The 26,230-nt window shown below is 41.4% G+C and overlaps 1 protein-coding gene across 1 annotated transcript in view; it reads left to right on the forward strand.

Moving 5' to 3' along the window:
- Positions 1-26,230, forward strand: part of LOC118334823 — a gene marked incomplete at its 5' end in the record, with an annotated part of 80,875 nt that overhangs the window by 25,197 nt on the left and 29,448 nt on the right. Inside the window, 2 exon segments of the mRNA XM_035670896.1 lie at positions 749-868; positions 4,392-4,559. Of these exon segments, the coding sequence (XP_035526789.1) occupies positions 749-868; positions 4,392-4,559 (288 nt within the window).

A 26,230-nucleotide genomic window follows, 5' to 3' on the forward strand; every position in this document is an offset into this window, starting at 1 on the left:
CACACACACACACACACTACCAATCTTTCCTATAGTGATACTGTCATTACTTTGATCAGAAATAAAGTAGCAGCTGCTCCCACAAATCCCCTTCTTCCTCCTTATCTTGTCTGGCTCGAGTCCCACTGGGAATAGTCGTTCCACCCGCACTTCTTCTATAAATATAGATATATATGACTACTCTACATATGAAATGTGTTTACTGTTATTTCATATATTTCCATTTTTTTTGCCAACAATTTGCAAAAAAATCCCATGCCAAATTGACACTTCACGGGCCGCAGAGAGAAGATTTACGGGAGTGAGAGGGAGATGGAGGCCGTTGAAGAGACAGACGGTCCGATTGAGAGAGGGAGCTAAAGGGAATTGGAGACGGAGATGAAGAGAAATGAAGTGAGGCAGAGGGAATCGAGGGTGGGCTGGGGGGGAGGAAAGAAGGTGAGCGGCAGGATAGGGGAAGAAGGGGTGGGGGGAGGGCGAAGAAAGTATTTGTCACACTGCCGTCGAAAAGAGATTGAAAGAGAAGGAGTGGGAGAGGAGTGTGGAGGTTGACTTGATATAAAGCTTTCTTATTCTCTTAAAGTGCTGCTGTATCCTGTCCACTTAGCTTCAGCTCTGCCTTGTTTTTACTCAGTCCTTCTCTTTTTCTGTCTCCTTTGTGCTTACCCCCCCCTTTCCCTTTTCCTACCTCATGGACGCTCTTTCTTTTTATTTTCCTCCTTTCCTCCCTCGTCTCTCCTCCCTGCAGGCACGTCTATAATCCAGGTGACAGCGACAGATGCTGATGACCCGACTTATGGGAACAGCGCCAAGCTCGTGTACACACTGGTGCAGGGCCAACAGTACTTCTCCGTCGATCCCCAGACAGGTGAGTGTGTTTATGTATCTGTGTGTGTGTGTTCCCGCTGTAACACACATGGGTGGAGAAATGTAAAAGATGCGCAGATGTCGGAAAGCTAATACACACGCGCTGCGCGAAAGCAAATATACTCAAGATGTTCAAGTGCGAACACACATACTGTATGAGCAAACAAGCCAATTCAGACCTGAGCGGTGAACACACACACACATACAATGATGAACATGTGAGAGCGGACAGACATGATAACACACACACACGTACATGCAGGTGAGCGTGCAAACCACAGGTGGAGCAAAGCATCCGAGAATGCACAGAGGAAACACGCATCTCTCTTTTTTCACTGTTACACTCTCTCTATCCCTCTCTCTCTCTCTCTCACTCACACACGCGTGCACATACATTCAACCCCCCCCGTGCATCCCTCATTCTCTTGTCACACTTAGTCATCCATCTTTCTCACTTCCCTTTTCCCTCTTGTGTCCCCTCAAACACCCTCATCTCCCAACACCCAACACTCAAGAATCACACACATACACTCTCTTCAACGCACACACGCATGCACATCCCCTCCCTCTCCCAGTGTTCCCCCCTCCCCCGGTTCACTCCAGTATGAGTTGGCAGAAATGTATTCATGATGGCAGGGCCTGCGTGCGCCGAACAAAACACAGCAGCAGCCTAATGTTATTATTTCTGCATGAAGCAAAAACAAAAAGACATGTGTTCAAAGAGAGACTTCAGCAAAGGTTTGTGAACTGTTACACGGGGCAGATTACAAAGGGCTCAGAGGACCTGTCTGCTATGTGTGCTCTGGATATGTCTCCGTGTCACACATGTCACCCAAGGGCATAAAGTTTTTGGATGAGTGGAGGAGGCTGAGGGTGGGGGGCGCTTATTTATTTATTTTATTTTATTATGATTACTTTTTTTAGCACCGTACCTTGGAGGGAAATCATTGCTTGGTTGGCTCAGAAATGGAGTTCTAACTGTCTGATGCTTTAGATGCAGTTTTGATTGACAGCTCGCATATAAACACTTAGTATTTAGCTCACGACGAGGCTGCTGAAGTTGTTAGGTTTTTTTTTATCTGCGTGTGGGAGTATGTGCCTGTGTGTGAGTGTTTATTTTGCCCACATGGGTCACAGGTGGCCGATACTTGTGTTTTGCTCATTGAATGTCAATGTTCAGTAATTGATTGCTTTGACATGTGAGGACCTTTGCAGCAAGCGAACAGAGCTGTGCCGCTTTTTGAAATGCTAATTGTGGAATATAAGTGTAATTCCACCCAGTGTGTATTAGCAGTGACACTGTGCTATTAGACGAGCTTTAGTATTCTGAACGTGTCCGCTCTCTTCTCCCTTCTTCTCTCCCCTCTCTATCTCCCTTTTTCAATCACCCTGTTCCTCGTCGGCTCCATCACCAAAGCCCTTATTCAAAACGTACACTCGGAGGCGAGCACATTCACTCATATATTCAGTTTGTTTGCTTATGAATTCTGCTCAGAAACCTAGACATATTCCTGCTCGTTCGTTAGCATTCAAAACAGCCCACGCTGAATGTGATTCACCTTGAGCTGCCAAGTCATCCAGACCGGTGTTTTGGCTGATGTTGGGTGAGAGCAGCCTGCACTTGATGTGCAACATCCAATCATATGTAGCAGAATGAGGTCATTTACGCAGAGCAGGTGATCGATGTTGAATGCCTGTAAGTGATGTGTCTTGGTGTGCTGTTAAAGAGTGTGAGATACAGAACGAAATTTTACGCTCTGTCAGCATGTCTGACTGTCGGTGTTGGGTGATTTATCTTTACCATATGAGCCTCTTCGCCTATCTGTGTTTGTATGTGTGTGTGTGTGTGTAGGCCTTTAACGGACCATTAAGTAATATATTGTCGCTGTCAAATGGAAACTGAGTGTCTTCAAAAAGTCAGAAAAGCTGTCAGACTGTCAAGGGAAGCAGTCATGTCTTCAGCCTGATGACAGTGCAGTTTGACTCTGTCCAATAGGCTTTGAAAGGGCTTCCAAAGCCCAAGAGGCTTAAGTTGAACTCGATCTGTCAATTAGAGTGAAAACATTTTAATTACTAAAGATGAAGCTATGGATTTTTTTTCACACATCAACAACTCGATGACTTTATTACCTTTGATAATGTTGAAGGAACTGCTAACAACGCTGGCAGCTATATGGAACAGCTTACATAAGTACAGTTTACGAGTATGAGATATATACAGTAAAAATACAGTCCAATCATCACAAGGAGGATGAGTAAAATACAGTGCCTTATAGAAGTGTGCACCACTTTATAATAAGGCATACTTTGTAAAATACTATTTGTAACTAATGGATTCATTTATGGCTACTGAATGATTTATTGTTGCTTCATTATTTGGTAATTATAGCCCAACTGATACTGGATTTCCGAGGCATACAATATTTATATTTTAGAATTTAAAAATTGCAAAAATTATATATTGGCCAACATACTTTACACACACACATTTAAACAAAAATGTAAATATATATAATCTTTAGCATTTCTGGTCTGCAGTTTCTGATACATGCAATAAACCAATATGGGCTAATGTATGGGGCTGGCTAATTTACCATTCTAGCTCTATCACCAGTAAGCAATAAAAACACATTTTTGGTTGCCTGGTTGTTAAAAAATACATTTGGCTGTAACTTTCTGTATCTCTGTAATTAATCAGGCAGACGCCTCCAATGGACCATTTTACCAGTCACCTTTAACAAAAGAGCTGCAGAGCATCTGGACCAACCTCCATGAAATACCAACTTATTGGAAAGCAAGAGACCCATGACCTTTTATTAATGACTTACTAACATGTATGACCGCAGTCCTGATGAAGTCTTTAATAAAGGGTCATGACTTTCTCAGTTCATAATGAGCAATCAGATCTGCTGTTATAAATGTTAATAAGGCATTAATAAAAGGTCACAGTGTCCATTAAGATTCACAGTCCACCACTTCATTGGGTATCAAGTCAAATGGATTTGCTGTTTTACTACTGAAATACGGTTTATCCAACATTACAATGATCCATCAAGTCTACAACTGTAGAATGAGTGAACAAATGAACTGCATCACATTGCCGGGGAGAGAATTGAAGCATTAATAAATGATTTATTATCATTAGTTAGAGCTCATAAACCTATTGTAAAGTATGCCTCATTAGAAATCGGTACCGACAAATGCTTGGTGAAGACCTAAGCTATCATGATAGAAAAGATGTTGTGATACTTTAGAAGACACAGTAGTTAAAAATGTGAATAGAGCTGGTTGAGATCCCAATGTGCAGGGAGCTTTTGTTCCAAAACATAGCACAGGCCAGAAAGTGGATTTTGGAAGGCAGAAGCCTGGTAATCATTGAGTCATAAATATTGATTAAAAAACCCTTTTAGTCCCACATAGATATATAATGGCCATTTGGCTGCAGTAAAAACCTTATTTTTCCTTGCTTTAAATGCCTCATTGCCACCCAGATGCTACTGCTTGTGTCTGTATGTGTTCCCCAGGTATTCTGCGTACGGCTGTACCCGACATGGACAGGGAGACCCAGGACCAGTACCTTGTGCTGCTTCAGGCCAAGGACATGGGTGGCCACCTGGGCGGATTATCCGGGACCACCACCGTCACCGTCAGGCTCAGTGACGTCAACGACAATCCTCCACGCTTCACTCAGAGTGAGTTACTCAGCGGCTCACGCAGCCACCCACAGGGAATGAATGACTTCCAGGAATAGACAGGCAGCACAACAAAAGAGAAACAATGAGTGTATGTGAGACATGCTGTGCTTTCTGCATGCACACATATGTAAAGTTATTGTATGCGTTACCTCGCACCCACCCCCAACCACACATTCACCATGTAGGAGCCTGACACTGTTTGAAAATGCTTCATTATGGTTTATTTTGCTCAGCTTGGAGTACCAGATTAACAGGGCTTCACCTCATTAGAACAATGCAGTATCAAGCGAGCTGTCAGTCACTGTGTACTAACAGAAATTACTTTTAATTACTTAGTTGTGTATGTGTATGAACTTTCTGCTACTCATTATATGGGAAACAGTATGAGACCAGGACACTAGGCTGCATAACAGCATAAACACTGTGTTTGTTTTGCACCAGAAGGCAGAAGAGTTTTTGGACCTTTTTGACCTGCAGGTCCTGTCAGGATTTTCACAGCAGCAGTCAGGCAGAGGAGACTCCTGCAGGGCTGCAAAGTGCCTCATCAAACATTCAGTCATGGATTTCTCTCACCTCTGCAATGATAGATCAGGTGCTATTTCCAACTGCAGCCACACTTTTAGATTATAGGAACTAATCCGACAGCACTTCCCGTTAGGCCAACCTCACTGGCTTCCTAAATAAGTGTTAATAACATTTAACTTAATTTCACTCTTTGTTATTTTACTGCAAACGGTAGATAGAAAAAGCCTACTTCCTGTGTAGCTGTGTGACTTTTACTGTTACTCATGTACCCTAATACTGTTGTATTGCATTAGTGTAAACAAAATTTGAACCAAATGAGTCATTTACATAATGGCTGCTAGTCGCCTTGAAGATTTTGTAATCAAGTTGGATTGTAAGACATTATTGTCCTAGCTGGACATTACACTGTAAATCATTCTTTTAGTCATCCAGAAGGGGGCTGATGAGCTCGTTAGAGAAGTCTCTCTACAGCACTGCTATGGTTTGTCTGGGCTTGTTCGCCTCTGTTGTTGGATGGAGTACTGATGGTCTTACAGAGGCTTATATTAATCAACTCTGCTTTTGTTAGAGCTTCAAAATTGGTAGGTGTGTCCTTTATCACCTTCAATAGAACCAGCCATTCAGTCCTCCTGTGGATGAATAGAGGAACCAAATGGCCTTGATGGCCAGTGTTCTTGTCATCCTTTACTTCTTGTCCTCTTTGCCATTTCTCGTCTAAGCAAGCTCTGTCTCTTCGAAGGTAATTGCTGACCTTAGTCCAATTTAAGTGAAGAGAGATGAAGCTGGAATATATGGCATTTGTACAATTACCCTTCATTTGTATTTTCAGAAGGGTTGATAACTTGAGATAACTAACTTTTGCATCAAAGTTTTACTGAAATTAAAATGACAAGAGATATATCACATCTTTCAAGGAAGAGTAATCGTTGTTATAAGTGCTGAAATATTTATATGTAATTGTGAATTTTTGAAGCAGCAATATGATTGCAATTTTAAATTGTTACTTTCTATAATTAAACTCATGTGGTCTGCACAGTTTTAAACAAGATAAGTTTGTATTAAGCATAGTCACAAATTAATTTTGTTCCACATGAACTGAGTCAGAAAAGATAATGCAGTCGCTTGCTGTTGACAGCCTCCAGTGTTCAAACCCGCCAGACAGGAGAGCTAACTTCTCAGTTGACTTGGCTAGTTTTCTATAGAAAAATTTACCAATTTAGCCCTCATATTAGTAGTAGACTTAAAATTACTCGATAATATTCAATTATAATCATGATATTTAAAAGTGACGTTTTATTTTTTGGATTACAGCTACATATTTGAATGACAAGTAGCAGTTTCTGTGTCATCTGTACAGTACATTGTTTTATGATAGAATATAAATAACTAAATTAAGCCTTGTCTGACCAATCTATGACTGAAGAAAATGTGATGGACATAGATCAGAAAGTCTGAGTCACGTTGAATTTGTATGTAAGTATGTATGTGTACTGTCTGTGTGTCCAGATTTGACTGACTTATGACTCCAAGAAGGAATTATGATGCAAACTGAGGCAATTGGGCTTTTTAAAAAGGGGTTTTTTACCTCACGTCTCTCTCTCTGCAACTCTCTCCCAGGAGAAATGCACCTCAGTTTGAAAACCTGTGACCTCGATCATTTTTCCACAGCAAGACCCACCACTCTGTTGGTGCTTTTGAACAGCAAAAACATGCAGCCTTCTGTCAATGATAACTTTAAACATCAGATAAAACCAGCTTTAAAAACCTGTAGTACAAACACCAACGTACATATTTTCCAACATATTGTATGAAGCAGGCAACCAAGAGAATCTTCTAGTTGTTTGTCCAACTCAGAACTAATTTTAATCAGCTGGATAAATGTGTCAGTTCTAGCCGGGCCAAATCAACTCTAGGTGACTAAAACTTTCACCTCCTAAAGCTGTTGATTATGCAATTTAAAAAAAAAACTTTGATTAGCTATGAAAACTGTGAATTGTTCAGCTGTAGGTTAGAATGAATCTGGTCACATCTATATACAATTGTAATAAAGAAAACCTGTAAAATAAAACAGGCATGTGAAACTTGATATGAAATAAACTCTATAACCTGACATTGGCAGCAGCAGGTAAACATAACACAGCATAGCACAGGGCAGGTGGATCTAAGAAAACCGCCATCAGGAGCGGGATGGGCATGCGATAAAGGTTTCTAGTCCAATAGACCACTGGCTTTAATGCCAAAATTGAACTAATGATGTCCTGGGGTGGGAGATTTGTTGGTCGAGTTGAACCCCCATCAAAGCTGGTGTTTTGGAGCGGGCTACACTGAGGACTGGAGGGCTTCTTGGAGGAAAAACCCGGCTCATTCTGATCTGTCTGGGTGATGAGGAGCCTCGTGGTGCCAACAGCTGCCCTGAAACCTCACAGTGTACCAAACCTCCTGGCTGTTGATCATGTATGTGCTTTATTGAATCCACTGATTTCGGCCTACGCGCAGAGTTTCTGTGTGTGTGTGTGTGTGTGTGTTTGCTTGTGTATGTCTGTGTGTATCCTCTGCTTGCCTTTTTTATCCTGTGTGTTCCCTCACGTACTTACGCTCCCTTGTGCTTGCACGAACACCATCAAAGCCAGCCACCCCGCCGCTCTACTCAATTACACACCCAGGCTTTTAAAAAGACACCCTCAAATCCGGCCCCCGCGTCTCCCAAGGTCAAGACTGCTTATTCCTTGTGGCATTTACCAGAGGGAGAGGATTACATTGGAGCGTACAAACCAGGTATCAGCTGTACATTATAGCCTTAACAAGAAGAAAAAGCAAGTTCTGCTTTGTGGGCTTGTCTTTTCACAGCGGCCTAGAATTTCTCCCTATCCAAAACATGATTCCAGGAACTAAGTGGGTTTGTTGTGTGTATGGTTCTGAATGCTGTCATGGGATTTCTTATGCCCGGAGGAGGCAGTATAGCAGAGGGAAACTAGGCTACCGTACAGACTGTAGTTGTTTTTGGTTAAGTGATAAGTGGAAAATGTGGGATATTTTCAGACGCTTCATTGGCAAACATAACGCTCTAACCACACTTTCCTTTGGGTCTCATTATCAAATGGCATACAGTGTGCTCCAAATGTATTTGGACAGCAATATTTTTTTTGATGTTTTAGCTCTGCATTCCTTGGTGCAAGGAAAAGCTTTAATTATATTTTCATCCATATCAAATGAACTTTTTAAAGGAAGCGGTGCTTTTTGAACATTTTAAGGTGACAAACAAAAGACACACAAAAGTAATAATTTTTAGTATCTTGCTGAATATTATTAAAAGATTATTTGAAGTCTTTATCCTCGAAATATCATTGGACTCTTGATATTTTCTTTGTATCCACATTAATACTTACTGGAGTACATATTTCTCAGTGGGCCTGTTCTTCATGACAACATGTCAGATTGGGAACAGATACATTTCTATGTCCCACCGCTTCTCTAAAACTGATAGTTAACAAGGCAGACGAATGTAAAAATTGTCCTGAAGGGGAGTTTCTATTACAGTCTCATTCCACATCAACCCCTTGCCTGATTAAGCTCTTAATTATAGCAGTGCAGTGTGGAATACATGGCTGGCTAATTGTCTGAGAGTAAACAAGGGTGTTGGGTATCAAATCACATCTCAAATTATCAACTTCCCGTTACAAAGCTTCAGGATAGGCATAGTAGATGACTCTCTACTCTTGCAGTAACCCATAGGGAAATTAAGATGGTGAGACTTCCACGACATCATATAGCTTTGTAGTGGGGCCATAGTGTTGTTGTTGAGCTGATGTGAAATTTCATACCTTGTATCCATGTAGTCATTTATTCAGACATGTTTTTCCATGTTTACTGTAGCTGAATAATTTATGGCTGTGCTGTATTCTCTCTGGGATAAATTGAAATAGAGGCTGGAGCATCGTGTGCAAGTGTACCTAAAAATAAGATGACCACTTAATTTAATACAAAGAACAACGTTTTTATTCTAACCACTCTGGAAAGTAGGTTATTCAAGAGGAGGATAACTAAAATGCGTTGAGAATATTGACATTGTCTCCATTGTAGCATAGATTATAGCTTTCATTAAATATCATATTAACAAAAGCAGTAAACATGGCATCCACCATTACCTAATATTATCTTTTTTCTACCTCTTACATACGGTACCCAAATGAAATACAAATATTCTACTGTAATTTCAGCAATTTCTGCATTGACACCTGAGGAAATGATATGCGATAAGATAGCTCCAACAAAAAAGAAAGGTGGAAACGCGCTTTTCACATCTTAAAACCATAAAAATAAACATGACCCAGTTCTTCCTGTTGAATAAAAAGATTCCCAATATTGCAATACAGTATGTCACAAAACAATGTGCTGTATTATAAACACAAGCACCAATGTTACCCTTATCATTATTCCATCCGGTTTAGGACAATCACTTAATTTACTTATAATATATATAACACATATTGATAAACGTTGAATGTTTGTTTGTGAACATTCAGCTCAGGGTTCATACATTGTGGAAGATCCCTACAGTTCCCCGTGAATATCTACCAAATGTAAGATCCCAACTCAAGGTCCACGTACTAGCTTTTCCTGAGGCTTTCTTATTTGTGTTGGTTTAAATTTGAGCATAGAGTTAATTCCTTATCGTGGAAAAAGTAGTTTGAGAAAAACCACATCGCTCAGTCTTCTTCATCAATGGTTGGAGTTTGCTCAGCTGTCATGAAGTCCTAAAGGTGTTACGGACAGACACATCTCCATGGCAACAGAACAGACTTGTTCTCAGAAAAGTGAATGAACAATTAGCTAGTATCATTTTGTCAAACTGCTCTATGTCCAAGGCCAAAAGATAAAGTTTAATGCATAAAAGATAAAGTTATTGGTTAGCTCTTTAATCCTTGACTCTTTCCACATCCTCAAACACAGTATAGGAAGTGTCCTTGACGCTCATTGCATTTTTTTTATGTGAAAGTTAAAGTCGTTGTGTTGATAACAAAGCTGAAGTATTTTTTCACATTGCTGCAGGTTATTCTCATCATACCCATTCTGGACATTAGAAGTGTTTTAGAAGTGTGAGATTTTTATAAGAAATTATGGTGTACTTTAATTAATTAATTAATCCACCTGCTGTGTTTGTTTTATATAATGAAATAACATTTCATGCCAACATCTAAACTATTGATAAGATAAATACCTAAAAATATAATACCTGTGAATTCTGAATTATCACATTCAGTATAAAAGAGAATAAGTAAAAGCACAAAACCTGCCAAATATTTCACTTTATGTTCAAGACGATCTTGGCTTTAATCTGAATCCTCTAAATTAAAAACTTTTCAGAGATGATTCACAACCACATTCTTCTATGTGACATATCAGAAAGTGAAATGTCACTCTTTGCATGCTTCTTCTCTGTGAAATGTCAACATTTGATGTGTGATATGGCCCAATCCCTGAGATCTGTACACCAACTGCAGCTCCTTTATGGAGCTCAATGAATCTGTAGGCCATCAAAGGGCAAAGCATTAATTCATTGCCTTGTGACACTCGGAGCAGCACTTTGTTATAGTTTAACTACACACACAGAAACTCCCAGACGCATCCAGAGACTCATAACTTGTGGACTTGGAAAACTTTGGTTCTTCTGCTCTGCCTGCCAGAGCTGTTTGAATAGCTACAACTCTGCTTGGTGACAAGTCCACAGACGGAGACGCAGGTGCTGGTTCCCATTTTTATGTGGTTTCCAAACAACCTTGGCTTGCCAACGGTGCCACATAAAAACGCTGAGGGAGCCATCACTCTCCCAGCGGTTTGATGGATGGAAAGATAGATGGCCTGACAGATGACTACATAGGTAACGCCGATAAGATCAGTGTCATTTTATACGCCAGGGAGATGAAACAGAGAGAGGGGGAGAGATAGAGGGAGTAGCTCAGAGAGGGCTCATCATAAATATTACTAATTCATTTCCCTCGAGAGCGAGGCTGTAAGAGAGAGAGTGTGAATGGGAGGAGACAGAAAGAGAGAAAGAGGAGGGGTGTACAAGTGAATGTGCATCTTCTTTCGTCCGTCTATTTTGTGCTCGAGAGTGTATTTTCTTCCTAAAAGAGAAAAGGAGAAAGATGGAGTCGCTAAGACAGGTGCGATAGAGTTATCAGAGGAGTGAGACAATGGAAGAAGCAAAGATGGGGTGTGGGTGAGAAGAGGCTCCGAGAACATAGAGGAAGCCACAGAGGGATGGAGGAGGCGAGGAGACAAACGTACAAGAAAGAGAGCGGGGGAGTGAATGAAACGGTGGAAGTCAGGAGGGATAATCAGGGTATTATGTCCTTGTAGTGAGAATGAGATCCAAAAAAAAAAAGAAACGGTGAAAAGGAGTACAGACAACAAAGAGGGATGAGTGGGTGTGTTAAAAGAGCACTCACAGATTGACATAATGACTTAACCTTGTTTTCTTTATCCTTGGCTTCTACTGCATCCGTCGGACTCTTACTTCATGTTTTTAAGCCTCTGATACGTGCACACACATTTTCGGTCGCACACACGCATTCGTGCACACTTGCATTATCATATCAGAGGTGAGGAGACAGGGAGACAGAGAGGTGACAGACTTTGTCATCTCCTGTCAGGCCCAGAGATGCACAGAGACACACGTGTACTGTCCTTTCAACACACACGTTCCTGACTCCCACTCTCTCAGTGTGTGCTCTTCACACACACCCGGTACCCCCGTGTCCCTTATCACACGCTCTCCCATCTGTTCCTATTCCAACACCCTCAGCGCACAATAATTTTTAGTCAGTGTGGCAGACAGTGTCTGCGCTGAGAAATCCCACTTGTCAAACCATCCACTCTCGCAATCTCACCATAAACTACTGTAGCTGTCGTTAATGAACATTAGTGTTCACTGCCAAGAAATCGTTTTCCATTCCTGGGGTTAACATTGGCCACCGAAGTTTCTTCAAATACTGTGCTTAAATTATTAATCGCGAGTTATACAATATTAATGCTTAAAATAATGTTAATAGAACATGAGGGAAGTACAGTAAGCTGCCTTTTTTTGTGTTTTCAAACTTCTTTCTATGTAACGATGGCACACTATATAACGATTCAACACAGATAATCTATAAGAGGAATAAAATTGTTTAGATAGGCCGGGCAGCCACCAGTGCTGGCCTCAGCCTACATGATTTTCTGTTATATCCTGTTTAGCAGTCGCATCACATTAAATGAAATCTAATGCATATCGAAAATAACTTGTGTCCTCCTCAATAGGGCATCGATAATGAATTTAGTTAAATGGCATGACTAATGTGCATTGGTGGACTAGTAATGGGTTCATCAGAGTTAAGGGATACGCGCAAGGGCCAATCTGGTCCGACGACGGCTGCCCACGTCCTGTCGTCCTGTCCAATGATTGCCACCCACGCACTGACGTCTCCCTTTTGTTTGGACTGGCACGGTAAAGACGTGAAGCCGGCACTCTTTAGAATGCATGAAAGCGAGTCCTGGGGGCAAGTTCACCAAAGCGTGAAGGAGGGAGGAGGGAGACGACAGGATGGAGGGATAGAAATGGACGGAAAGAAAGGAGAGGAGTAAAGCTAATGGCTTTATGGCGACAGTGATAATCAGGCTAGCTGAAAATCACTTCATCTCACATAGAGCTGAATGGATGCTGGATAATGGATTGAAGCAGGCTTTTCAGGGTTGTGTTCTTAGGCCATGATGCAGTGTCTGTTTCTGCTTATGCGTGCAGGCATGTTTCTGTATAGAACATAAAAATTAAGCTCTGGGTGGACTGTATGTATATTTATTATTGAGCTGAGGCTTCTGTATGTTTAAAGACATCCTTGGATGATTTTCATGCACACGCTTGCACACTAATATACAGTCTCACATACAGTGCATATGCAAAATCTGTATATGCAGCCAGCATAGGGGAGGGAGATAGCGCTGAGGCATGAAAAGCCTTTCCTGAAAATGCTCCCTCATATCACACCACACAATTAGGCCTGCCATTGCAGTGCCTTTGCCCTGGAGTCAATGGTGGCACAGTACAGAGCTCTGCTTGGATAGATTCCTCAAGGCTTTTATCCTGCGTGGGTATGAATGCTGCTGCAGCTCGCTAACTGTCTTGTATGTGTGTGTGTTGTGTGTCCAGCGGGTGCACGAGTGTTAAAGTAGCAGGGTCAGTCAGTCTCGTGGGTAGTGGCTTTTTGTTCTCTTTCCTCTCTCGCTCTCTCTTGTTCTTCGGCACATATACATGCACAAACAAATTATGCTTTACACCGACATTAGAGACACATCAAATTGCCGGCTCCTGCGAGGAATCTGCGGGAAGAGCTTCCCCCTGATGAGCTTTTCTTTCCACAATCCCGCGCAGCCAAAAGAGCCTGTGAGGAGAGATTCATCGTGCAGTAATCAGCCGGTACAACACAAGGTTTCCAATAGACCTACATGCAGCCAATCCGGCCTTATAGAAACCCAAGAGGGTCTTACATTCTCCACACTCAGACAAAACTTTCCCTAGCCATCACAGAGTAAAAACAGGGAAATTTAAAACTTCATTAAACCCTGCCAAACAGGGCCATTTGTGTCCCTGTTTCTTTTTCTTCTCCAGGTGTATAAGCTCAGGCTCCTGTGGAAATTAGGTGAATCCATCACACTTTCTCAGGCTATGCCTGGGTCCTTTGCTCATAGAGAACACAAGGGAAAGGCAGGGAGACAGGGCGCAAAGAGACTGTCTTGACAATTTTTTATTTTTTTGCGTTACTTTTTCATCTGACCTGGCAGTGTGCCCCCTCACGCAGAATAATAGGAGCTAAAGCCATTCTCTTTTTGCCGAGCCATCAGTGAGCCATGGAGAGCTGAGGAAGAGGAAGTGATTTCCATGTTAATGGGAACCTTCCCGGCAGCATCTGAACCTTTCTCTCCCTCCCTTCCTTCCATCACTCCTTCCTCGCTTCCTGTCTGCTTTGTGCTTACCTACCTTTTACCTGCTGTCGTCCCCGAATGCTCGGCTCTTCTTCTGTTGTCTTGCTACGTTACCTTTCACCTCCCAGCCTCTGTTTACTTCTCCACTCGTCTTCCCTCTCTCGTGCTCTCTTTCTCTCTGTCTAGCTTGATGAATGGAGTCGCTGGACTGTGAGCGGCACATCCTCAACGGGGTGTGGCGGGCCATTGCTAGCTGTCTCACATCAGAGTGTGTTTGGGTGTTTTTTCCCCAGTATTTTTCTCTCAGCTGGCATGCCTCTAGTGTTGGTATACACAAGTGCAAATTCTGTTTTAAACTCGAGCCTGTAAAAATGGATCCTTGGAAAAAAAAAGTTGGACAGAGAAGAACACTCAGTGAAAGTCTCTTAAAATCCCTTATCCCCTGCCACTAAGGAACTACACTGATGTCCACTCGGCTGAACATGTACAATCCCTACCTAACCCTCTGAGGATCCCTGAGCAGCCAAGTGAACATGCTCCCTGAGGTCTTTGCCATCCCCTCCTACCCTCTCCACACTCCTGACTGTGTTCTCCCGGGGCTCCTCAAAACACAGCTGGAAATGGGCCAGCACGTCATCTTCCCCGAGATATGCTTAGTTGCTCCATCCACTATGCGGTCTCTGTCAGAAAAACGGCGGTGGGTAAACTACTCTGCCGCAGGGGTGCAAAATGAATCGCCTGAGCCCTGCACTCTCATCCCTTATACATAAAGGCAGGCAAGGCCAAACTGAGTGCTTCTCCTAAAGTCTACGCCATACTTATAAATCATAAATATACCTCAACATATTGGGTAAACAGATGATCATTCTGTGAGCCGAGCAGGTATAAAGTAAACTTTGGGGGGATGCAGAGCGACAGACGTGATGCAGAGATGGACCCTGCAGGGCCTTGCAGGAATCTGTGGCTTCCAGCTGTTTGAAATAGGTTACAAATAAGCAGGAGTGGCTCATTGTCTGATGTGAACGTACAAAAACTTTTATGTTTTGGAATGAGAGATGCAAGAAGAGGGAAGAGTGATGGTGTGGAAAACAATGGTAGAGACTGGAGGAAGACAGAAGGCCTGTCCTGCACATAACCTCATATAGTCGCTCGGAGGAGTAAACAAACAGTTATCACAGTTCCCAACTATTCATTGTTCCACTGACTTGAATGGGGAGAAGAAACATCCACACTCTAGCTTCAAAAAAAAAAAGTCTGTCTATATTTTCTGTAAGTAGTGTTTTTCTCTCTGCTAACATTGTCGAAGCCATGCACCTGCACTGTCATTGTTTTTCCAGAAGTGTACGAAGGCTCCCGTGTGGTTTAGCGCGTTGTAACTGCTGCACTTGCAATTATGGGTTCAATTCTCACCAGGCTCATTTTGCTACAGTGCATGAATGCAGAGTACACTGCTTTGCATAAAACACGCTAAACGGCAGAGAGGGGAAGGCTGGATTCCAAAAGTAATCTGTTACACATAAACTGCTTAAAATGTCTTTATCTATATTAATGCAAATTACATATTTATTCAGCTCACAATCTGTACATTTATATTCATAGTGTCATTAACATCTGCCGCCATCAGCTTATATTTTAAGATGTGTAAAATGATAATTGCTATAAAAACTCCAGTTTGACTTAACTCTCCAGAGTAGTGCAACAACCAATTATCTTCTAGTCCTATTAAGTTATCTGAAGACGTATCACCGTAACTACAATGCATTGCAGTGATTATTTTATTAGGATCAGATTAATGTAATCTCAATCATGCGTCTGCAGTCATAGATTATTTTCTCTGCAATTCACCACCATGCATCTTCTCTTCTATTCTCTTATTCTTCTCAGATTCAGAAGATAAGAGTAAGAAATAACTGGCCAAAACTTCCCAGAGTGACACATTTTTGATCCTAACCTTTAGGACTAGGAGTAAAAGCATTTCTCAACTTTCTCAACTTAGGAAATGACTTCTCTCTCTGCTGATCTTAAGGAGAGCTCCTTAAGTGTCCTATACCTGTTAGGAGTTGCCAAGAGATGGCCTTTAGGCAGAGACATTCAGGCACATTCAGTAGGAGGAGGGATATTAAATGATGACAGAGATTATAAAGAGATACCGCTGTTGCAAATATTAAATCAATTTTTTGACTGATCTTGTGTGGGATGCAAAAGAAAGCACACACTCTCTCTGCAGATACGCACAGACCTCACAACCTCATGGCGACAGGAAAAAATGTGGCTTTGCATCACATACGGGTTTTTCACAACCAACAATTTCTGCAGAAAAAAAACCAAATAAATCTGGATGTCCTTGTCACTAGTGCAGCTTTTCAGATAACACAGATTCATTCATTCCCCCACCACTCAGTGTGAAGATGCACTATATTTAAGCGATACGTTCACACTGTTACGGCATGTTTCTTAACACTGTGACTTTTACAGAAATAAATCATTTGCGAGGGCCACAACACAGGAGTTATGTAGTAGAATTGTGTATAATTGCTGAGTAATACTTTTTATTCTTAGTACTAACAGCATAAAGCAGCTTATTAGTAAATGTCATGATATTTTGCATTTCTGTGTAGAATTTGCATGTTCTCTGATGCCTGTGTGGGCTCCTGGTGTCCTCCCACAGCCCAAAGACATGCAGGTTAAGTTACTGGTGAGTCTTTATTGGCCGTAGGCGTGAATTGTTTCTGGTATTGTATTTTTGTAACCATGCAGTGCCTTTGAGCACCTTTTAAAGCGCTATATAAAGTGTGTGAATGGTCGTCTGCCTATATGTGTATATATATATCTATCTACACACTGAATCTATGCCTGGTGTATGAAATGTGCTATATAAATAAAGCACACTTGACTTGACTATATGTGTTAGCCCAGTAGCAAACTGGAAACCTGTATAAGGCATACCCCGTCTGGAGATGTAGATGTGAGTTATCACCTTGATAACTTAGTTACCTACAGTAGATTATTTGCCTGTACTCAAAGCATACACAAGGAAATTAGCTATTTTCTGCATTTTGAATTTTGCCACTGTTTAATGTGTCAAACTGCAACTGTGAGGAAAACTACAATAAAAATAATCAGAATTTCACAACTCTCAAGTCCTCCTGTGGAAGGAGCATTTTCAGTCCTAGGTTAACCTCCAGCCCAATTCCTAGGAGTGATTTTGAGATGCTTGATGAATACAGTCCCTGATTGTATTTCCCAAACCCACGAACATTACATAATATATTCAATCAGTGTAAATCACTTTCCACAAACAAGCCTGAAGAAATATGCAATTTAGGTCTTACTCAATTATTTTTGCTTCTTCTCTTCCAGCTTTCCCTTCCTTAAAAACTCACAGTGTCACAAATCGATGCTGTTTTTGTCTCAAGAGGAAGCATTTCTCATCCCAGCACAATCCATGTCCAGTCTGCAGCCTGCCTTCAGGCTGGGACAACACCTTGCGTTAATTAAACCTGACCTCTGGGTTTGGCAGCTCTGCACTGGCACATTCTGGGGGAAAATTGAGCATTTGATTCCTAAAACAGTTTGACTAATTTCATCTGGCTCTAATGCTCGGTTGTAGTTGCAAAGAGTAATAATGATTATGGTGATAACCTAAACAATTAGGTAATAGGCAATAATTTCCAATAATTGTTATTCTCTAATTAAGTTTTACATCTTCAGAGCCCAAATAAGAGATGGAGGAATTGAAATGAAAGGAGAAACTAATTAAAAAGGAGGTGGCTAATACCAGCACGCTTTATATCCTTTTATTTTCTCCATCCCTCTGTTTCTCTTGCTCTGTATTAATATTTCATCTAAAGTTCAGTGCTTTCTGCTTCAATAGACAGTAAAATCACTGCTGGAAACATTGCTCTCAGTCACATCTCTCTCTCTCTCTCTCTCTCTCTCTCTTTCCATCTTTTTCTCCTTCTCACTCACAATCCTCCTTCTTTTTGCTCTCAGCCCCGTGTCATATTTCTCTCATTTCTCTTTCTTCCCCTCAGCTCTCCTCATGCATTTCTCTCTTTCTCTCACAATATCTCGCAGGTGGAGGCGAATGTCAGCGGCGAGCCTAACAGCCGCAAACTGTTCTTTCCCCTTCTCTTAGCCACATCAGTCAGTCATTCAGCCAACCAGCCAGCCACTCTGTCATTTTATCATTTTGTCACCGCTCTCCACAGTGAGTCAATGTAAAGCTTTTTAGTCACTTGATATCATGGGAAGGCTGGAGTTCGTGCACACACTCTCTTCATAACCTTGCTGCTATGCTACTTCTAAGACCATTTCAGTGAATCTGTTGCATATAGCTCTGTTATATAAGTCGTCAGTGAATTTTATTTTGTTTTAACTTCCTGCCTTGAAAGGACCGTCATTTATTTAGGATTGACGTGGCGTTGCAGACTCAACATTGTTTAGCACTGTTTTTGCACTTAGGCTTTGCCCACGCCTTCATGCAAGTACAGGCATTCACATTCTAATGGACTAATGGACACGCACACACACGCATACACTCAGGCATACCCTGCCTTTTCATCCTACTCCATATGGCATTAGAACCGAGCTCAGTAATGGCTAATGGCCTATCTCTCCGCACAAGGCAAGTTAAACAGCAACATGCAGTGTTTTATACCGCTTGCCCTGGAGCCAGTGAAGGGAAAGATCTACACTGTTTCATTATTAACCCCATTAGCACCGAGATACAGTAGAAGGCACCACTTTCACTCTCGCTGCATGCAGTCTAATTTAACCCTGTAGTGGCTCGGGAACAATAAAAATTCTGCAGAGACAGCAAATGCTCTGTTTTCATCTCTTCATCCCTGCCCCAGCTATCACTCCCTTTCTCTGTCTCTAACACTCGTGATGATGCCTAAATCACACTCTCTCCCCGCCTTGATCCTCCCTTCCCCTCTCTCTGGCCTTTTCTCCTAAGCCCTCTTGAGTACGAGTGCCTCTGTGATGGACTCCCCCCTAAATGGATGCAGATTTTATTCAGGCTATTTTCAAAACCAATGCTTGCGCTTTAGCCAGCTAGACATTTTTTTAATGACTCCCCTAACTCGACGCCTTCCACCACCACCACCACCACCGGCATCACAAGAAACACTCCACCTCTGCTTCAGATAAGATGTGACGGAGTCACATACTCGTATTTTTTATTCCCACTCAACCCCCCTCTTCAACCTCTTCAAAAAGTGGTTCCCTGCTGGTTTTTCTTCATTCCTCTCTTCCCACCCTCTCTGTCCCTCTCGTGTTGCATCTTTCATTTCACATTTATCTGTCCTTTTACAGTCGCCCCCTCTTCTTTTAGATCATCCCCAGTCCCCCGCCACTCTCCATCCAGCAGTCTGTCAATTTCAGCTCTTTTTCTGCACTTTTAAACCTGTATTAAACTACATTCTCCCTAATTAACACTCACCACCTGTCATTTCACTTCATTTCCAACTAATCCTCTTGCCAGCATGGCCCTATTCATCCAATAACCTGCAAAACGCAGCAGTCCCTGGCCAATTGTTACGTCCCTCAGTGAAATCCGATTTGACAAGTGTCATGGGGAGCCAGAACAGGCTTATATGGACTAGGTGAGAGAGACACGTTAAAAGAGTGTCTTCCTGTCTGTAAAGTAGTGCCCAAACACAGCACAGGAGGACTTTCCATCTTTTCTCCGTGGCACAATTATGGCCAGCTCGGCAGGGGGCACCTATATTAGTGAGACATGAAGCATGGAACCGGCGCGCCCATGCTGTTTCCTCACAGCCCGCTCTAATGGCTTTACCTGTGCGAACAAAGGCAGAGGACAGATCCCAGCCACTCTCTATTTTCATCAGACGTGTGATTTTATCAGGGACCTGCGCTGCTTTTTAGGTTCTTTATGTGCAGAATGAGCTGGGAACCTCTCCCTGCCACTCACCTCTTCACTATACTCTCGCCCCCTCTCTCCCTGCTGGATCCCCCTCTTTTTATCCCCCCCACTCCATCACAGGTGTAAATGATGTATGACTTGTGTTTCCAGCTGCTCTCCCGTGTGAGCAGAAAGCTGATAATGACTAGGTCTAGCCTACTTTGCCAGCATCACACCCCTTTTGTCACTCTCCTCGTGGGCGCTCCCTGGGTGCGACAACTGTGTATGAGAGAGGGGCGGGAGAACTTCACTCTGCCGTTGTGTGTGCGTCTGTGTCGATAGAGACGTGCTTTGCCCTGCTTCACCGTACAATAGCACAGATCAATATACCGCAGTCTCTGACTTGTAAATAACTTTCCTAATTTGCTGTCTCATTAGCAACATCCCTGTTTATGTTCGAGTTGTCTTCGTCTCAGCCTTCTGGTGCTGTGTCAATCCCAGATGGTAGGCATGGTAGTCATGCCACATAAACTGGCATTTAGTGTTGATTCACTGGCACATGCTGTCCCTTTCAGTGGGCAGACCCCTGTAGGTCCACGTGGGCGTTGGCATACTCTGTCAGCGGAATATATTCACTTAAGAGATTGTTGTGTGACACTCAGTGCTTTCTCATGTAATATGATGATATGCGATAATTTTTTCTTCAAGCAGGTAGTACAACACATAAACAAAAGTATTTGGACAAGTATTATACCTGGATGTGATTTTGGAACCTGGCTCCAGGGATTCACAGCCACAAGAGCATTAGTGAGGTCAGGCACCGATGGTTTTTTGAGGCTCACAGACAGTGTTCTAATTCATCCCAAAGGTGTTGGATGGGGATGAGGTCAGGACTCTCTGTGCTGGCCAGTCATCTTCTTCCACAGTAAACCCAGAAAACCATTTCTTTATGGCACTGGCTTTGTGCACAGGGCTTGTTAAAACAGGAAAGGGACAAACACCAACTGTTGCCATAAAGTTGGAAACACACTGTTGTTTTATGTATGATGTATAGCATTAAGAAAACCCATATATCAGATTATGGTATAAAATTCCAAAAAACAACACCATAACCACAATGTCTTGGTTCTTTTTCTACATACTAATTTGTTCCCTTCTTATACTGCAAGTTCAGATAAGAAATACTGTACAACATAATTGCTGCCTGGATTATATGCATTAATTTTTTCTAGTGTAGGAAGTACTACAGAGACTGGGGTTTGTATCCTGAGTCTTGCATGTGGTTAGGCTTCTGCAACAAAGCACTCAATGGGTAATGTACGCTGATCAGCCATAACATTATGAGCACTGACAGGTGTAGTGAATAAACTGATGATCCGGTTATCATGGCACCTTTCAGTGGGTGGGATATATCAGGCAGCAAGTTTTCCACAAAGGTGATGTGTTAGAAGCAGGAAAAATGGGCAGTGTGAGGGATTTGGCGACTTTTGACAAGGCACATTGTGATGCTAGACGACTGGGTCTGCAGCTCTTGTGGGGTGTTACCAGTCTGAAGTGGTCAGTACCTATTAAAAGGGCTCCAAGGAGGAAAAGCGGTAAACTGGAGAATGGGTCAGGGAGGAACCAAGGCTCACTGATGCACGTGGGGAGCGAAGGCTGGCCTGTGTGGTCCGATCCAACAGATGAGTTACTGTAGCTCAAACTGCTGAAAAGGTTAATGCTGGTTATCATTATCACATTCTGACTACCAGGGTGCCCAGGTGGTCAGAATATTATGGCTTAATGTTAATGTTAATGTTAATGTTAATGTAATGTGAATGTAATCTAATTCTAGTTACAGTTGACCTTTTCCATATCAAAACAAGACCTAAACTTGACTTTAAGTGCTTCGAGTGCCTAAAGTTTAGGCACTAAACATATCCATAAAAAACGTATCATGCATTAGTTATATGAATGGATGTAATACTGCATGAGTGAATATAGGAAAACAAATTAAACTTATATATAAACTTATATATGCTTTTCATTTCTTTTAAAGGCTTGAAATAATTTGTGCCTGAGTGTTTTAATCCGAGTGGAAACAATGTTGTGGGCACTCAGAACCGGAGCCAATTTATGCAGTTTTTAAAATATAAGAATGTAGGGAAATTGGCACTTCTGGTATAAGAAGGAATTCACAGAGAGCAAAATAGTATACTAATTCTGGGATTTAAAAAACAATGAATAAATAACAATACATTCTTCTTTACAAATAAGAGCACTAAAGGAGTTCCTTTTATGTCAAGCTGTGAAGTAATTTTGTATTTTTAAGTAACCTTAAATCTCTCTCTTCCGGTGTTTCTTTTCAGAAAGTAGCTATTAGTCTGTAATGGTAAGTGCATTGTAATCAGCTATTACATCCTGTACATTCGACTTAAAGCAGTGGGAAACACTCCTTGACAGCATCTAGTGTAGCACCTTGAGTAAATTGCACAAGAGGGAGAGGAGGAGGTGGAGGAAGCAGTTGTTCACCTGGAAGTAAATATAGTAAAGTTAAAAAAAAGAAACATCCTGGAGAGGAGCGTATGGTAATAGGTGCAGTTCATGGCCCTTTAGAGCCATAAGGCCGACAGTGAGCTTAATGCTACTTTCACACCTCCTGCTTGTAATGTGTGCTGCTAGCAAGCAGCTAACCACTTAAGCATACTTAACTATGAAAAACAAATCATGTTTGAATGTCAGTAGTGAATTTGTGCTGTCATATAATTTTCCATTGAGAATCTTGAGAACATCCCAACAGCCGTCGCAGCAGCAGCCACCAAACACTAATAAATAAATAAATAATAAATTTGATTTGTATTTTTTAGAATAATCTTCCTCGCAAATCAGGTGAACACAGAGATCATAGCTGGGAAACAACTTTAATATAAAGGGCAGCTTATAGAAAATGTGAATGTAAAACTGTTTGATGTGTGCAAACTATACCATGGCTTTCGGGGGAGCTCATGTTTTTTTTTTAAACCGATGGTGTCTATGTGCTTGCACGTGCCTCAAGGACTAACTATGATTCTCTTTGAAACATTTATCGCTGCAAGGATGTTAAAGTGATGGAAGTTTATGGTACTGTGTCACCTGCCACACTTGATGATGGCACGAATAGCATGCACACCGGTATCTTTATTAAAGTGAATTAATGATCACTGCTGAATCACCTTAATGCATGAATCATACATCAATAATAGCCTATTTTTACGCAGGATCCATGATGATAAAAATACAAAAAAATAGAAACACATGGCATAAATAGCATTTTGTCAATATTTTACAGAGCCCCCAAACTTTTACAAATCATGTTTTCAGGAGAGCTCATGTCTTTTTGAGAGGAGCCAAGCTCTTCAGGCTCCCCTGCAGTGCACCCTGGATTCACTGTGGGTTCACCTTGCTCAAGAAGGAACATGTGTTAATTCCATCAGATCCATCTCGGCTGCTGTTGTTGTTGACTCTATTACCACAGCAATAGCATGTTGATTCTTAATTTGATAACTGTTTGACAGCCAGGGAAATAACAGGGTTACTGATTTCTATTCGCCTTTGCACCACTGTGTTCAATTTTCTTGCTTCTTCTTGTTCAGTATGAAACCCCACTCTATACAGTATCTTATCTTCCAGATTGATGCCTTTAGCTGACACTTCAGTGGAAACTGTGGTGTTCATTTTCTGCAGAAAAACAGAGTCCATGTTCTACACAGATGTTGGAGTTAATAAGTGGAAGTGACTTCCGGACAAGAAGATAATGAATCATGGATAGCAGGAATAAGAACCAGTCTCTTTAAATCCAGCGTTCTACATTTTCATATTTTTCATTTGTCATAGTATGCATCATTATAGTGCCAGCACTTTCTTATACTTAAAGGCTGGAGTTAACTCTACACGTAATCATCTAGAAAAGTGGCTGTCTAACCGATTATTTACCTTTTAACCTTGATGTTGTTGTACTGTTTAAACCTTGTCTACACAGCTGGTGTTGTGACAGCAGCGTGTTAGCGGAGCAGCAGCTTCAGTCTTGTGTCAGGGTCTACGCTGGATGTGTTGAGGCACAGTAGGTCAGCCGTGTTTTGGCAGCACTCAGCACACATTTACTGAAGTTACGCATGTAAAATAGAAGAAAATAGACTTGAGGCATACACATTCACTTTGGGTCATGTTATGCATGTAAACATGATCCTTCATGTGGACAGCTGTATTGATTAAAACAGCAGTGTTCAACAGTCCTGTCAAATACATTTGAGATGGACTCCTGTGTAGACAAGTCTGTAGGGAAAAGGTTGAAGTTGGAGACTGGTGACAGCTGTTTACACCCCGTTTCCTACAACAGTCAATGCTGGTAGTGTATGACCTTGATATTGATCGCTGTCTGACCATGATCAAGTGGTTTTAATCAGGACCGTAGCTATCATAGAGAACACAGAGGTCACGTCACGTTGTATCTGTAGGAGTTTACATTACACAATAAAACTTACAGCATTGGTTTAGCTGATTCCAGTTTTTTTTAGGCTCAATATAAAAAAAAGAAAGAAAGAATTTGACCAGAATTTTAGTGAGTAAAAGACATTTAGACTTTCATACTAGGAAATAACATTTACAGAAAAATATTATTGCTATTGCTATTTACTGAATGAAGATAATCCATCTTGTTTGTGTTTGGGGGTTTGGATTGTTATTGGGGGTTTTTCTATTTCTCTTTTTTATTTGCTTAACAAAACTTATCCAAAACTTACCCATACACGTGACCAGGGTTAGAAATAGGCACGTAACAATACACACAACTCACCATTTGATACAGTTCTCTTCATTTTCTGACTCCAACACCTCAGATTTTAAACAGGATGGCGTATCGTCAGTGTCAAAGTCCTCACCTGCAGCCGCCATGTCTTTACGCAGTTATACAGCTGATGCAAGTGATGTAGTCAAAAGCAGATAGCACCCTCTGCTGTTTAAAGAGTATCACGATGCATTTCTCATCTCACCTATATGAATTTCCACAAATTTGTTATTCTCGCGATATATCGTTACATACCTAGTTATCCAATACAATTACTGATAACCTGTTAAAAAATTTAATCAGTAACCTAATCCAAGAATCACAACATTACAGTAATGTAATTTGATTACTTTCTGTTATTTGATTACGTCAACACCAAATATGCAAATAAAGACAAGATAATACAAATATCAATAAGGTGACTTTTACATGTTTTATAAGACAACAGAAAAATGTAACCGTAGAAAAGATTACATTAACCAACATTTTTGCATCAAAATTGTGTCCTCTTCTCAGTGTGTATAAGCAGATTCAGGCAGTATCAGTAGTGACATATCAGAGACAATTAAAATGTAATCATCTTCGTAATGGTCGTGTATGTTTCAGAAGGCTCTGGCAACCTGTTTTGTGGTTTAAGTTGGAGGACTTGTTGGAGCAGGAAACCTTCTGCATGTTTTTTAAATTAATTATTACATGACTACATTACACATTTGACATCAACAGACTTAAAAAGGCAACAATCAAACACCCCGAGTGATAACTTTGGTTGCCGGTGCGTCTTTGATGTTTGAACCGTAATCCTGATCCTCAAAGTGTAATACTCTTGTCTCGCTGTGATGTCGTCAGATTCACAGAATTCGTCAGACTGCGTGTTGGCCCAGATACTGTCTTGTTGAAGTGCTGGCTATCTTTTATTCTGTCAACCCAATGTGTTTGCACGATGTTGTTCTCGCTCACATTTACAGGTCTATCTGATTCCCTTAGCTTTAGCCGAGATAACAGCTCTGTTTGAATGAGCCTGTCTGTTCTGTGTGTGCGAGCCAAATAGTGATATCTTACCTTTTCCCTCGCTAAATTTCTATCTTTCCTACCATACTTATTCTTGTCAGTGCAGCCGGTGGCTGCTGTGAGTCTGTGTTTTAGGTTTTAGGCTGAAATAAAGTGGTAGGTGGATATTTGAATTTATGTTTGCGTGCTTGTCTGTGCTTTTTAGGCAGCAATGCGAGTTCACAGATGTAGCAGGTTTTGTCTGGTAATCCATATTTTCATCAGATAGGTGAATCAGGTGAATCATTAGAGTAATGTACTGCGTGTCCCAATAATATAAACTGCAAAGCCAGCAGAAGGACTCTAATAATGTGCTGCTTTAATGGGCCCAAACACGATGGCAGCACACATTAAAGAACCTCTTATCTTGGCTAATACTTGTTAGCAGGAAAAGGGAATGGACGACTCAGAGACTAAAAAGTGGCTGTTTGTGATGAGTAGTTATCATGAAGTTCAAATGTTTTGAGG

The sequence above is a fragment of the Morone saxatilis genome, unplaced genomic scaffold (assembly GCF_004916995.1).
Source record: "Morone saxatilis isolate NCDOM2014 unplaced genomic scaffold, NCSU_SB_2.0 Contig23, whole genome shotgun sequence".
Lineage (NCBI taxonomy): Eukaryota > Metazoa > Chordata > Actinopteri > Moronidae > Morone > Morone saxatilis.